The sequence below is a fragment of the Chiloscyllium punctatum genome, chromosome 4 (assembly GCF_047496795.1).
Source record: "Chiloscyllium punctatum isolate Juve2018m chromosome 4, sChiPun1.3, whole genome shotgun sequence".
Classification (NCBI taxonomy): Eukaryota; Metazoa; Chordata; class Chondrichthyes; order Orectolobiformes; family Hemiscylliidae; genus Chiloscyllium; species Chiloscyllium punctatum.
In genome coordinates, this window is record NC_092742.1 from 31,532,388 (window position 1) to 31,548,892 (window position 16,505).

Below are 16,505 nucleotides of genomic sequence, written 5' to 3' on the forward strand. Positions count from 1 at the left end.
GCTGTGAGGCAGCAGTGCTAACCACTGTGCCACCATGGTTCCAAAACTCGATCCCTCTACCAATAAAAGCTAACACACTGTATTCCTTCTTAACAATCCTATCAACCTGGATGGCAACTTTCAAGGATCTACGTACCTCGACACCAAGATCTCTCTGCTCATCTACACTAGCAATAATCTTATCATTAGCCCAGTTCTCTGCACTCCTATTACTCCTTCCAAAGTGAATCACCTCACACTTTTCCACATTAAACTCCATTTGCCACTTCTCAGCCCAGCTCTGCAGCTTATCTATGTCTCTCTGTAACCTACAACCTCCTTCGTCACCAACAACAACTCTACTGACCTTAGCGTCATCCGCAAATTTACTAACCCATCCTTCTATGCCCTCGTCCACTCAGGTCATTTATATAAGTGACAAACAGCAGACCCAAAAAAGATCCTTGCGCTACCCCACTAGTAACTGATCTCCAAGATGAATATTTCCGATCAACCACCACTCTCTGTCTTCTTTTAGTAAGCCAATTTCTGATCCAAACCGCTAAATCACCCTCAATCCCATGCCTCCATATTTTATGCAATAGTCTACCATGGGGAACCTTATCAAACACCTTACTGAAATCCATATATACCACATTAACCATTGTTCCCTCATTCACCTGTTTGGTCACCTTCTCAAAGAATCCAATATGGCTTGAGAGGCACAACTTACACTTCACATTAAAGTGTTGACCATCCCTAACCAACTTATTCCTCTCTAAATGATTATAAGTCCTATCTCTTATAACCCTTTCCAACATTTTACTGACAACTGAAGTGAGGCTCACAGGTCTATAATTTCCAGGGTTGTCTCTACTCCCATTCTTGAACAAGGGAACAACATTTGCTATCCTCCAGTCTTCTGCCACTATTCCTGTAGACAATGACAATATAAAGACCAAAGCCAAAGGCTCGGCAATTCCCTCTCGGGCTTCCCAGAGAATCCTAGAATAAATCCCATCCGGCCCAGGGAACTTAACTGTTTTTACACGTTCCAGAATTGCTAACACCTCCTTCTTATGCATCTCAATCCCATCTAGTCTAGTAGCCTGTATCTCAGTATTATCCTCCACCACACTGCCTTTCTCTAGCGTGAATACTGACAAAAAGTATTCATTTAGCACTCCTCCTGTCTCCCCTGTCTCCACGCACAGCTTCCCACTACAATGCTTGATTGGCCCTAATCTTTAGTCATTCTTTATTCTGATATAGCTATAGAAAACCTTAGAGATTTCCTTGATCCTATCTGCCAGTTATTTATCATGTCCCCTCCTGGTTCTTCTTAGCTCTTTAGGTCCTTCCTGGCTAATGTGTAACTCTCAGGTGCCCCAACTGAGCCATCACACCTCATCCTAATATAAGCCTTCTTCCTCTTGACAAGAGATTCAACTTCCTTAGTAAACTACAGCTCACGCACTCGTCAACTTCCTCCTGACCAGTACATACTTATCAAGGACCCACAGTAGCTGTTCCTTGAATATGCTCCACAATTCAATTGTGCCCATCCCCTGCAATTGTCCCCATCCTATGCATCATAAATCTTGCCTAATCGCATTGTGATTGCCTTTCCCCCAACTATAACTCTCGCCCTGAGGTATATACATATCCCTTTCCATCACTAAAGTAAACATAACTGAATTGAGCTCACTATCACCAAGGTGCTCACCTACGTCCAAATCCAAATCTAATGTGGCTTTGCTCCTTGTTGACCTGTCTACATACTGCTGAAAAATGTGTTGCTGGAAAAGCGCAGCAGGTCAGGCAGCATCCAAGGAACAGGAGAATCGACATTTCGGGCATAAGCCCTTCTTCATACTGCGTCAGGAAACTCTCCTGCACACATTGGACAGCTGAACAGTGGAACATGCAGCCAAAACATGGAAGAAACAGACAAGCACACAACCAACTAATCACATCCGTGCTCTGCAGTCCTGCCATATCCAATTAAGCATGGTGGTAGATAATTAATACAACCAACAGGAGGAAAAGGAAAAGACTCCATGAGTATCCCCTTTGTCAATGATAGTGAAGCCAGCATGTGTGCAAAAGACAAGGCATAAGCATTTGCAACCATCTTCAGTCAGGAGTGCTAACTGAATAATCCTTCTCAGCTTCTTCCCATGTCTCCACCATCTGAAGCCAAACAGTGTCCAAATTTATTTATTCCTCATAATCTCAGCAAGTGACAGAGCATACTGGATACTGTAATGGCTACAGCATTTGACAACATTCAAAACGTATTGCTGAAAATTATGTTCCAGAACTAACCACTCCTCTAGTCAAGTTTCAACGCTGGTATCTGATTAACAAGTTGAAAAATTTCCAAGTCATGTTTTGTTCAGAAAAGGAGTGAAATTCAATTTGGTCATTTACCATCCCAACTATTTCCAATCATTAGTAAACTGGATGATGTCTTCAGTAGTAATATCAAATGGAACTTACTTGACAATAATGCACTCAATTATACTCAGCTTGGACTCTGTCACACAATCAAAGAACTATTACAGTGTGGAAGGAGGCCATTCAGACCATCATGCCTGCACACGCTCTCCAGCATTCTAGCTTAGTGTCACTCGCCTGCCTTTTTCCCATGGCCTTGTAAGGTATTTCTATCAAATAATCATCTAAAGCCTTCCTGAATGACTCAACTGAATCTGCCTCCATCACACATGCAGTGCATTTCATATTAAATGAGACAAATTCAGATTCAGACCTTAACTACTTTATGTCTGAAAACATTCTTATCTCACATTCTTTTACAAAACACTTTAAATCTATACTCTGGTTTGTGATCCTCTTAGGAGGAAGAACAAAATTTCTCAATCTACTCTATCCAGACAGTTCATGATGTTGAGAACTTCTGATCTTTTCAACCTTTCCAATCCATTCTCACAAGGGAAGTTTCTAATTCCTGGAAACATTCTTGTAAATCTCTTCTGCACTGTCCTCTATATATCCACAACTTTCTTAAGGGACAGTGTTCAGAACTATAGACATAACTGAGGTATAACTAGTGTCCTATGTAAGTTCAGCAAAAACGACCAGCTCTTTATGCCCCTAGTAATGAATCCAAGAACACTATACCCTTTACTAAGAGCTCTCTCTTCCTGTCTTACTCACTTTAGCAACTTATGAACATATACACTCAGGTCTCTCTGCTCATGCACACCCTTTGGAAGAGTACTTTTTAATTTATACTGTTTTTCCATCTTCATTATATGAAAATGTAACACCTTTGATGGTTTAAACTCCCAGGCCTAAACTCCTAAAAATTTGGCCAGCCTAGCAGAGTTGGTTTTGAATGATCATGGCTTTGATGCTGGTACTAATTGGCTAATTGGTTCTGTGATGTTAGTATGCCTGTCCTCCCAACTGATGCAGAGAATCCATCTCAAACAAAGTTTTATGGAACTTCTCAAGGGCCTTCACATGGCACCTATACATAGCTCCATATATTGGAGCCTTATAGAAGAGCCAAAAGGATGACTGCGTCATACAGATGAGCCTCAATTATCCGAAGGACATGAGTGAGGAGCATTTTGTTTGGTTAATCGAATGCCAGATAATCAAATGTCGGATAACATAATTTCGCCAAGCATCGGGATCTTGCCGGATAATCCAAAATTCAGATAATCGAACACCAGATGATCGAGGTTCCTCTGTACGTAAGAATCTTGATATTAGGGTACAGATATCATGGTCGTCAAAGAATCTCATCCTCAGGGGTCCGAAGGCAGTGCTCATGAGTAGGATGCTATGGTGAACCTCCACACCAATGGTAGTCTTAGATGAGAGGTGGCTTCATCGGCACATAGGAACACTACCACTTTCAAGTTTTCCTCCAAGTAACACAATCCCAATTTGAAATACGTAATTATTCCTTCATTTCAACCCTTATTCAAGGGTTAAAATCTTGAAATTTTCTCCTAAACAATACTGTTGAGTGTACCTTTACTCTTTACCTATAGCAGATCAACCTAGTGGCTTATCACAACAAACACAATCATAAAGAGACAACAAACGCTGGGCTTTTCATCAATGCCCAGCTCCCATTGATAAATTTAAAAACGTAAAGGTTTATCCCTAAACACAATAAAATTTAATTACATAAACATAAGAGAAAATAATTTCTGTCAATCATCTTCCATGGGAAGGTTACTGATTCAAGCTCATAATTACAATGTGAAATGTAGCATGATTCATACCGGAGTGGCAATTCTATTTAGTTGTGTACAGAAATAGCAAGGTTGCTGTAGTAGAATTCAAACAAAGCAACAATACAGCAGCCCTTCTAATATGTTGTTCCCTTCAATTATGAGTCATCCAAAATGAATAATATAATTTTGAAGCAGCAAAAGCAAATTATATTTAGTAAATAGTGTGCATTGAATTACTTTTAAATAGGTATTGTCTTTAAAAATGTCATACCTGTGTACTGCAGCCCCCTGTATTCACAGATAGCACCCGGTGGCTTTAAATTAGGCCAGTAGTGGAAAAGCATTTGAACAGCCGGAGGCTTAACTTGAGAGGGGCCATATGCAATCACATACAACAAATCCTATAGCAACACAGAAAAACATTTTTACATTTTGCAAAACTTTTGTACATCCACATTTTAACCAGCATTACCATTAATACATACTATATCTATATACTGCACTAATTATTTCTATTCCAATTCCATTCGCACCAGCATTTTAAAACATTAACTTCAGTTAGATTGAGGATTGAAATAATAAGTACAATAATTGGTTGATTACTAACATGTAAACAATCAAGTTAATTTTTGAATAGTATGCAGTAAAGATAAACGTAGTTCAAGATCTCCTGTGGCAATACTTCTTTGCATATATACATTTTTAGTTGCATTCATAATGTGAAACAGTTGTCATCACCTCAAAGTTATTTATATTACCTTTGTCTTTGCCACTGTTTCAGTGTCTCCTGAATGCAATGTATCACCCAGTGATACAGATTCCATAATATTTGCCAACTGCCCATGCTTCATTTGAAAGCCTTGAGTGTAAGTCAAGGTCAAGGTCTATGGTTCAACTTGGTTCACTAAGCACTAATCATGGAACTCATATAATTAAAAATTCTGAACTATTAGATTGTAGATAATTAATTAAGATAGTATTCTATAGCTTCCTCCAAAAACATAATTTCTGCTGATACATAACAGAAAGATCTCAGGCAAGAACTGTTGAAAATAGGAAAAGTTTATTATTTGGGTCGACGAATGCAGTTCATGAAACAGTTAAATAACTTAAAATAGATCACAATAAATAAGAGAACACTTATGACTGATGTTTTATAATCACTTACTTTCCAGACTTCTTGCTTGTATTTCATAAGGCTTTCCAAAAGCTGGCAATGGTACACTATGCAAAACAGTTTCAAACAAACATTTACTGAAATAATCATTTCACTGAATGTAGTAACAGCTCCATTAAAATTAGAGATAACAAAAACCTAGCCTAATCTTTGGATATTCAAAACCATGAAAATAATTCCAGATATGAGAATGTTAATTCTAATTACTTGATGTAGTATTATTTACGAAAGGTTTTTTGTTAAGTATACTTATTTTATTAAAATACTTTACCCTTTTCACAGTGAGGATAAATCAAATGCTGACTATTTTATATGGTGTCAAAAGGCTTATGTATATTCATGCATTTTATGCATGTTTGTATTGAAATTTTTCCATGACTATTTAAAATATGGTGCTTGACGATAGGCTAAGGACTCCTAAAATAAGATAGAGCAGTGCTAAGAAATACATTAAAATATAACCTCACACTGAAGTTAAGAGAAACTGAAGAAAACTTTAGGAATGTTGTGAATGAGCTAAGCAAATAAAGAACCATCATGTACCTGACACAAATAAAAATCAGATAACTATTCTCATCTCAAGGAGGAGCAACGCAATAATAGTGCAACCAAAACTGAAAGTCCTAAATATAAGGTAATCACCAATAAATCCAACACAAATTTTAGGAGAAACCTATTCACTCAGAGTGGTTGAGAGTGCAACTCACAGCAACATGAAGTAGGTGTGGTATTTAAAAGGAAACAATGTAAATTCATAAGGGCAAAAGGAATAGGAGATGGTGATTGGGTGAGATAAATTAATCATTGATTAGTATGTGCATATATATGTCTGACACTAAACTTTTAACATTGAATAGTTACTTTATCTTTCAAACTGTTCCAACTACTATGCACAATTGAAAATGATGCAGCTGGTTTGAGAAGGTGTTAATATTTAATTAGGTTAATAAATTACAGTAGAGAAGTTTCCAAAGGTCAAACTTTATCTCCAAATATACTTTAGCTAATATAGCTTTCAATCATTAGAACTGTTTTGATATTTATCCAAATGTGTTTATCCATTGTTTTGCACCTACCTGGATTTGTTGTATATTGCATAGCAATCATCAGCATTGAAGAGGCAGAATAATTCACATAAGGTGGAACACCTTCTCGCTTAGATGATCCCACTAGAGAGAACATTTGGTAAATATCAAACCTCCAACTGAAAAATAAACTACAATATCTATAGTTATTTATAAAAGCTGAGTGTCATGATTGTTCAATTTTATTCTCCAGCCCTAGACCTCAGCATCTCCATACCTTCTAAACCTGGTCCACTACAACTTTGTTTGCTCTCGGCCTCCGTACTTGTGTTATCATGCAATCACTCCATTCCCTCCTAGTTCCAGTCTCTGCACTTCCTCCTGGTTTGGAAATAGCTTCCCTGTTTGAAGTCGGCGCTGACATGTACACAAATTCTGGAGCGGTGGAGTACAGCAATGTGTCTCACTTCAGCTTCATATCCTCAATGAGGGTGTATCAAAACACAGCTTTGTCACAACTTTCAGTGGACAACTATGTCACTACATCAGGTGAATCAGGGGGATTTTATGAGTTCAAATAAACGATGGATATGCAACACGTTGGAGGAAACTGGAGTAATTAATCTGAACAGCAGGAAATACATCAATTGTGCTGTAAAACATTGTGAATATTTGCTACAAATGCTCATGACTATAAGAATGCTTCAACAACTTTTCAGAAAAGATAAACTGTTATAGTTTATGGTTTAAAGTGTACTTAGCAAGATGTGGCAGAAGCATGCTAACTAAATGTTTCACATTTAGGATATTAAATTGAATTTATTTGGAAGAAATTAACAATAGCTGTTCCCATACTAGCTGTAAAGGAATCAATCAATCTATTGTCCATAAATAAGGAATTTTCTCCACCAATTCCTATTTCTTTAGTTGAAATCTCATTTTTATTATTCTGTCTCAGACACATATTTCTCTTCACTCTCTCAGTCCATCTTGTTTCCTGTTCTCTCTTAGCTCAAGCCTAGCCTCCTGTTCCCATCGAAAAGCAATCATACAAGAAATTAATTGGTTAGATTAAAAAACATCAGCAAAAAACATCGAAGGTGTACTAAAATACCATTCATAACACTGAAACAAAATAGAATAAGAAAAAATATTCATAAAAGTTAACACGCTCCAAGTGTAGCAGGCTCTCTTTCCATTTATGCCACTAACACAAAGAAAAAATAGCAAAGTGTTAACACGAAGAAAACCACACAGAGACATGGAAACAAAGAGGAAGAAAAAGAGAGGTAGTGTAACTTTGTAAATGTGTGTTTCTAAAACACTGACAAAAAACTTACATATTGCCATTGGGAGAAAAGATGTGCTCAGATATTCAATGATATCCTTGTGAAGAAATGGAGGAAATGTTGCTAAAGTGGAAATCATGGTATAAGGTAGAGTACTCAAAATATCGTCACTGAGGAATGGTAGCAAGCATGTTGTCGTATAAAATATGGATTGTCCCAAGTCTGTTTAAAAGAAGAAATTAACAAAATCAAATCACCACTCAATCTCTTCTCTACATCTACTTCTTGTTGTTTCAGATCGCAAAAAATAATTCATCTATCTTTGGTACCATGTTATGAAAAGAATCCTAAACAAAGTAAATACTTTGGATTGTTTTGCTATGAGAATTTAAGTATAACATAAGAGTCCAATAGGCATAGAGCTATACAGTATTAAAACAGACCCTTTTAGGATGCTGACCTGACATCCTAAATTAATCTAGACCCATTCGCCAGCATTTGGCCCATATCCCTCTAATCCTTTCCTATTCATGTACAAATCCAGATGCCTTTTAAATGTTGTAACTGGACCAGCCTCCTCAACCTCTTCTGGCAACTCATTCCATGCACACATTATCCTCTGCGTGAAAACGTTACCTTTTAGGTCCCTCTAAAATCTATGCTGTCTAGCTTTTGATTCCATTACCCTGGAGAAAAGACCTTGGATATTCACCCTATCCATGTCCCTCACGGTTTTATAAATCTCTATAACGTCACACCTCACCTCCAGCACTCCAGGGAAAATAGTCTCAGCCTATTCAGCCTCTCCATATATGTTCAAACCCTCCAACTCTGGAAACTCCAATCTTTTCTGAACCTTTTCAAGTTTCACAACACCCTTCCTACAGCGGAGAGACAGAACTGACTGCAGTATTCCAAAAGCAGCCCAACCAATGTGTCGTACAGCCTCAAAATGATCTCCCAACTCCTATATTCAATGCATTGACCAATAAAGGCACGCAAACCAAATGCCTTCTTCACTATTCTATCTGCCTGCTACTTCGCTTTCAAGGAATTATTGAACCTGCCCTCCAAATTGTCTTTGTTCAGCAACACGCCCCAGGACCTTACCAATAACTGGATAAGTCCTGCCCTGATTTGCCTTTCCAAAATGCAGCACCTCGTATTAATCTAAATTAAACTCCATCTCCCACTCCTCAGCCCTACTTATCAAGGACCTGGCTGAATTAGATGTTCGTCAGAAATTACATGGAAGACTACAGCAGAATGATCTACAGAGCTGAATGCCTTTGGTATAAAGTCCTTACTTCAATGCTCAATGTGCTTTTGAAGTTTCTACTTTATTTCAGAATGATTGCTTAGTTCAATAGCTCCCCTGAAAAACTGTCAGCGTTTAAGTACAAAGTGATGCAAATGACTTCCACCAACCTTAGGGAAAACAAACTCGCTTCATTCAACATTGAAATAAAATAGCAGCTGGTGTCACCACGTTCAGCAAAGCTCCTCCTATCTGATTACAGCAAAAGCACGGGCTGGAGTTTGGAGACTGTCATGGCCTTTTTTTCTGTGCATATTGGGGGAGTGCACATAAACTATGTCAGCTGGAAGCCCACTGCCTTCTTGCCCATTAGTAAACTAAACCCCATAGAAAGATGGTAGGACTCTGAAATCAACTGCTTACCATTATAAATAATTAGTTAATGGGCAATTAAGCTTGTAAACAAGCTAATTGACTTGAATATTATATACCTCACATCATAATATCATTGGCGTGGGCAGGCAGAAGGTAAACGGAGATCAAACCAGTAAAAACGCTGCAAGTGATGCATGTTCTTTGTGGATGGGCATGTGTGCATCAGGGGGCAATAGCTCACTAAATGAGCACCATTTTCTCATTCCAATCTCCTACTTTTACCCCTTACTCTTGCACATTATTCATTATTTAACTGACTTGAATCATTCTAACCCTTCAGAAAAGGAAAGATTTGTTTGATTAAAAAATAATCACTTTGCTCTCTGACTTCACTGATACTAACGTAAAAAGATACTAACGTAAATCTAAACTACAGGGAAATATTTAATATAAACCTGCATAAAATGCTGCAAAACTCTAATCATCAGACACAAGCTGTTATTTTCCTAAGATAATTTCCACTGACATATCAACCACTGCTTACCGTGTTGGCCGTGTTGTAGCAAAGGAACCAGGTCAAGAAGAGTCACCAATGTCACATAAAGGCCTTGATAGTCCAAAGATGGGTATTCTGAAAGTTGTGCATCACGACTTTGCTGACTACGCTCAGAGGGAGCATCACGGAGGACGCTGTAAAGGAGGGAGCGAGTAACAGTAGGGTTGATGGAACTGACTTGTGGTCTTAGGGATGGGGTGAGTGGGAATGGCACAGGAAAAAGACACATAGTCATGGGCACTGTCAAATTGGAGCCATCCTGGTTGTCCTTCCTCCCTATGCGGGACAAAATGCTGTTTTGGAACAAAGAAAAAAAAGAGACAACAAAGACACAAAGAACAGCACATTACATTAAAATGACACTACAGACAACATAATAAAATACCAGATTAAAAGAGCACATAGGATCCAACCCCAGAAAATAAAGAAACTCAATCATGTTATGAAAATTCTACAGTAACATTTTACTATGCACATGTGGAATTAAATCAAATTACTTCATTATTGCATCCTATGTGCTATCTGGTAAGAAGGAGCAAATAAATATAATGACATGTTCTAGGTGCCACCTCCATGTAAAGTTTCGTTTATGGATATCAAATAAAAAGCAATAATTACCAGAAGGAATGCAGAAGAATTTGTGTTTGAGAACAACAATTTAAACAACCAGTTCAAGATAACTATAAAAGATCTATCAGAAGTGTTTTTGTGTATATAACTAGGTTATTAATTAGGTAATTAACTAGGTAAATTCTAGATGTTCACCCTTATGCAAAAAGTTTCATTAAATTACTCTATTCCAATTTTCAGGTAAGATTTTTAAAACTTATCATTTTCACTATTAAACCAAAATATTAAAAGCAATACTTTCTTTGTGGTTACCATAATAGAGCTTTGCTCCTCCCAATAAAAAACTAGCTTCTTTGACAAAGCCTATTTATTTAATTATTCTATCCATTTCTCCAGTGTCAAGAAGTGTGGTGCTGGAAAAGCACAGCCAATCAGGCAGCATCCGAGGAGCAGGAATGTCAACATTTGGGCATAAGCTCTTCATCAGGAATGTATGAGGGCCCAAGGGGGCTGAGAGATAAATGGGAGGTGGGGTGAGGCTGAGGGGAAGGTAGCTGGGAATGCAATAGGTCGATGAAGGTGTGGGTGAAGGTGATAGGTCGGAGTGGAGGGTGGAGTGGATAGGTGGGAAGGAAGATGGACAAATAGGACAGTTCAAGAGGGTGGTGCCGAGTTGGAGAGTTGGATCTGGGATAAGGTGGGGGAGGAGAGATGAGGATACTGGTGAAAGCGATTTGATCCCGGGTGGTTGGAGGATCCCAAGGTGGAAGAAAAGGCGTTCTTTCTCCAGGCGTCTGGTGGCTAGAATTTGACGGTGGAGGAGGGTCAGGACTTGTATGTTCTTGGCGGAGTGAGAGGGGGAATGAAGCGTTCGGCCACAGGGCAGTGGGGTGTTTAGTGCATGTATCCCGGAGATGATCTTTGAAATGTTCTGCAAGTTGGCGTCCTGTCTCCCCAATGCAAAGGAGATGATATCGAGAGCAATGGACACAGCAGATGATGTGTGCGGATGTAAACATGAGAGTGCCCCATCATCATATCCATCAACTTCCTGTTCATTTTTGTTGGAAAGCAAATCTAGTTCATTCACTGTACATCTTACTGGAGAAATTAAAGTTGTTACTGCCCATTTGTGACTTGGGTTTCCACATTTACAACAACAATTATATTTGTACCACCTCTAAGACAAGGAATGTCTCAAGGTACTTCACTGGAGCATTACAGATTGAAGTATGATACTGAGCTACATCAGGAAATATTAGGTCAAATGGCCAAGGCCTTGGTCAATGAGATAGGTTTGAAACACTGTACTAAAAGGAGAAAGTAGAGAGTCAGTAGGGTGTAAGGAGGGAATTTCAAATCACAGAGCATAGAAAAATCATCAATGGTGGAGCTACTCAAATTGGTAGCACAGAAGAGGCCAGAATTAGTGGAGTCTTGATTTCTCATTCAGTTGTGATGCTGGAGGAGATTAGTGGGAAGCACATATAGAGGAGCAAAGCTATGAAAGGCCTTGAAAGAAATGGATGAGTATTTTAAGGTCATGCAACAGCATTTTCCACTCCTTTGACAGATATCAGCAATGGTGAAAAAGTTGGGAAAATACAGCAAAAATGGAAAATCAGATGCTTGATTTCATGAAAAATATTTCCAATTTTCCCCTTAGGGTTTAATATCAAATTCCAAATCTCACTAATGAGCTGAACTACCTTACGCCTACACATCTGAATGTCATTAATAGCTCAAATTGCCTAATCTCAATGCAACTCCCAAATGTCCTCTCCTCCTCCAAGAAGCATTATGGCGACAATTTCTGATAATGTAAGTCAGAATGGTTACCTGGTAGCAGCTTACTTCTCCAGGCCTTCAGACAACTTTGTCTTCATATAAATGTTCCTGTTTTCTCCAGAGGCTTCTTCCATTCTTCAGGGAGGTATCATCAAACCCTCAGCCTCATCGCATCATCATGGCTTCTTTTAGATCAACTCTCTCACTACTTCAGCCCTTCAGTTCAGAGCTCAAGGACAACAACGACTTGCAAGTTTCTGCCAGGTCACTTTGGACACTGGGTACACATGCACCTCGTACTTCTACACAGGATGCACTTTACATTTGTTTGCTTACTTTCGCAGGGCTCACTCTGCACTTAGTTGCAGGCTGCCAGCTTCTTTGGCAAGCACTGATTTTTAACTCAGTGGGAATAAGTAGTTTATCGCATTTCAGATGGGACACGTGCTACATCAATATCATACCCAAAGCATGTATCAGCAGTTTATGCAGTAAATATACGTGTGCCTCAACTAATTAGCCATGTCTGAAAGTCATTCATGTGCTCAAAGGGTCTATAGTCAGTCAGCCGATATCATCTGCTTTTGATGTTTGGTGGAGAGGGGGGTGTTGAATATTTCCTGCAATGAGAAAATGGGAAGGATTGCTATGTCTAAGTGGATAGATGAGCAATGAGTGGTGATACAAGAGCGAGAGAGATGAGGTGTCCCCTGTGAATGAGTAGGAAATGCAGAGAACAGGAAGGGTTGGACCACTACTCTTATGTTTCATTGCATTATGTCCACTCAGAACGATGAGATGTTGAGAGCTTATGAGTGTACTTAATACAAAGAATAATAAGAGTAGCAGCTCATGGGCCTTGGTCAGATGAGTGCGCATTGGCAGAATTAGAGTGAGTGATGCCCCCTAGAGTGAGATTCACAGCAATTGTGGCTCCTACCCCTGCAATGCACAGATCATCAACCCTTCTCTCTGCTTGCTGGGCATTGCATTTTCACCCAGGCCACTGCACTGAGCTGCTAGTTTTGAGGAAGGGTCACTGAACCCAAGATGTTAACTTTGATTTCTCTACAGAGATGCTGCCAGACCTACTGAGCTTTTCCACCAACTCCTGTTTTTGACTGAGCTGCTATCTCAGTCCAGGCTGTTTGAGTATAGTGGGTGTGGGTCTTCTTTGCCAGTCAGCAGGAAGACCTTCTGCTATGCCTTCCAACAGTTCCTGCAGTCCATGTGGGTGAACCCAGCAGCTATCTTGCTCTTTCTGAACCAATCCTTCAGGATTACAATGCAGGACCACAAAAGGAAGGGCTGCTCCTGGCTTGCAGAGCAAGAAGTGCTGTGGAGCTGGGAATTAAATATGGCACCAGCGGTATGACTGTTGCAAAGTCCCAGCACCAATGAGCTTTACTGCTTTCCTTGCTGTATGATTCCATGAGTCAGGAGTCAGGCCCATTGTGTAATTAATGAGTTGAACAACAGAAGACTACAATGCCCAGGGTAGACCACCTGCTATGAATCTCACCCGATTGAACACTTGGCCTAAAAACAGAAACATGCAGCACAGAACATGGCTGAAATCAAAGCCAATGCAAATCAGCATGCACAAATGTTATAGAGGAACAGGACTGGCAGCATGTTAAGATGTAGGCGGCTGGATTTCGTAAGGAGCCGTAGGCAACAAAGAACTGTAGCATTTCTCTCCATTGAAGAGAGAATTGTAACATATAGCTTGAGGGTAACTAGATAACAAGGGTGGGATAAACTAAGGAGACCGGCATGAACTCCAACAGCCAGTATAGGGATTAAATCCACACTATTGGACTTATTCAGCCCACACTCTCGTCATCTACCTAAATAAGCTAATTGACTACCCAAATAACTCTTCTGAAGAAATGCTGAAAAGCAGTTACTGTGAGATTTAAATTGTAAAATTTCCCAAAAACAGGCACAGACTTCACAATGCAAGACTAACCCACACTCTTTCAAAGCAATTTAAACAGCATCTCAACTCTGTACTGCCTACTTATTTGACCGATTGCCATATGTAGCTAATTCTGACAACTCTCTCCATTGTTTGCACACATCAACAGAGTCCAAAGTTGCAACTTGCTGGTATCACTTAAAGTTGCTTAAAGGTAGTCTGCATCTCTTAAAGGGGAGATGCATTTGACTGTAGCAGATGCTGGCACTCATACAGGAACTGAATCTGAAATCAGGGAAGAACAGTGCCACAGGAGAAGGAATGGGTTTCATGTTCTTCAACATTCCACTGAAGGTCTTGGTGGAGAAGAAACGCACCATCTCCACAGAGGACAAATAGCCCCTTTAAACACACACCCAAAGGCCAATGGGAGTAGACAGCCATAGAAGTCAAATGCCAGCAGTCATGTTCTGAAGGTGGAGCAATAAGTTTAATTGTAAGAACTACTTTTAAAAAATTTGTCTGGCTTTGTTTATTGTGTGCTAAATTTGGAAAATAACTGCTTTAATAGGGGCAGCACGGTGGCTCAGTGGTTAACAAAGCTGCCTCACAGTGCCAGGGATGCGGGTTTCAATTCCCGCCTCGGGCAATTGTCTGTGTGGAGTTTGCACATTCTCCCCGTCTCTGCGTGGGTTTCCTCAGGGTGCTCCGGTTTCCTCCCACAGTCCAAAGATGTACAGGTTAGGTGAATTGGCCATGCTAAATTGCCTGTAGTGTTAGAGGCATTAGTCAGGGGTGAATGTAGGGGAATGGGTCTGGGTGGGTTGCTCTTCGGAGGGTTGGTGTGGACTTGTTGGACCTAGGGCCTGTTTCCACACTGTAGGGAATCAAACCTAATAAAAAAAACAACAAAAGATTGTGGAAGGAACTGGTGTACATTTTTAAAGCAGATTACTGACACTGAGTGTAAATGTTTGCACTGCTATTTGTTCCAACAATATTGGGAATTTTACTACATACTGGTTGGCACCTGGTGGTGTGTACAATCTGAGATTCAGCCAGCAACAAATGCCTTATTGGTCTGTGGAGCAGTGACAAGTTGTCAAAGACAAAGACCTTCTGCCTGTTAACACCAACTGGTGATTGGCTCCTAGGTTGCTGAACAGCTTGTGGGTGTGAATGATGTGCCAAAAGCCATTGAAACTCTGAAAGAGAAGGTAGTATCTCTTTCTTTCTTTTTTTTTCTCTCTCTCTCTATACACTAAAAAAAACCTAAAACCTGTAGAAAGCTGGCTTATTTCCCCTCACTGGTTGCTGTGAGTTTGGGTTTTAACCAGCATCTGACAGTCTTCACAACTTGTGAACCAGTCACAGACTCATAGTCATAGAGATGTAAATGGAAGCAGACCCCTCAGTACCACTTGTCCATGTCGACCAGATATCCCACCCCAATCTAACCTCACCTGCCAGCGCCCAGCCAGATATCCCTCCAAACCCTTCCTATTCATATATCCATCCAAATTCCTCTTAAATGCTGTAATTGTACCAGCCTCCACCACTTCCTCTGGCAGCTCATTCCATGCGTGAAAAAGGTGCCCCTTAGGTCTCTTTTACATCTTTCCCCTCTCACACTAAACCTGTGCCCTCTAGTTCTGGACATCCCCACCCCAGGAAAAGATCTTCTCAGTTTACTCTATCCATGTCCCTCTCATGATTTGATGAACCTCTATAAGGTCACCCCTCACCCTCTGATGCTCCAGGGAAAACAGTCCAGCCTATTCAACCTCCCCCTACAGCTCAAATTCTCCAACGCTGGCAACATCCTTGTAAATCTTTTCTGAACCCTTTTAAGTTTCATAACATCCTTCGGATAGGAAGGAGACCAGAATTGCACGCAATATTCCAAAGTGGCTGAACCAATGTCCTGTACAGCCTCAACATGACCTCCCAACTCCTGTACTCAATAAAGGAAAGCATACCAAACACCTTCTTCACTATCATATGAGATTAGATTCCTTACAGTATGGAAGTAGACCCTTCGGCCCAACAAGTCCACACTGACCCTCTGAACAGCAACCCACCCAGGCCCATTCCCCTACCCCATATTTACCCCTGACTAATACATCTAACACTATGGGCAATTAAGTATGGCCAATTCACCTGACCTGCACATCTTCAGATTGTGGGAGGAAACCGAAGCACCCGGAGGCAACCCACGCAAACATGGGGAGAACGTGCAAACTCCACACAGACAGTCAGCCATGGTGGGTCCCTGGTGCTGTGAGGCAGCAGTGCTAACCACTGAGCCACTGTGCCACCTTGTTGAAAAAGACCTGGATTGTTTGTTAAT

The 16,505-nt window shown here is 40.1% G+C and overlaps 1 protein-coding gene across 7 annotated transcripts in view; it reads right to left on the reverse strand.

Annotated features, from left to right (window-relative positions):
- LOC140476150 (protein unc-79 homolog) overlaps positions 1 to 16,505 on the reverse strand; it is a 229,188-nt gene that overhangs the window by 197,902 nt on the left and 14,781 nt on the right. For 6 of the 7 annotated variants that reach the window (XM_072568292.1, XM_072568291.1, XM_072568298.1 and 3 more), the window contains exons 3-7: positions 9,865 to 10,169; positions 7,739 to 7,909; positions 6,450 to 6,542; positions 5,365 to 5,420; positions 4,468 to 4,597 (exon numbers count right to left, since the gene is read on the reverse strand). In XM_072568292.1, the coding sequence (XP_072424393.1) occupies positions 4,468 to 4,597; positions 5,365 to 5,420; positions 6,450 to 6,542; positions 7,739 to 7,909; positions 9,865 to 10,169 (755 nt within the window). The remainder of the gene's footprint in view (positions 1 to 4,467; positions 4,598 to 5,364; positions 5,421 to 6,449; positions 6,543 to 7,738; positions 7,910 to 9,864; positions 10,170 to 16,505) is intronic. The other variant, XM_072568293.1, reaches the window with a different exon arrangement.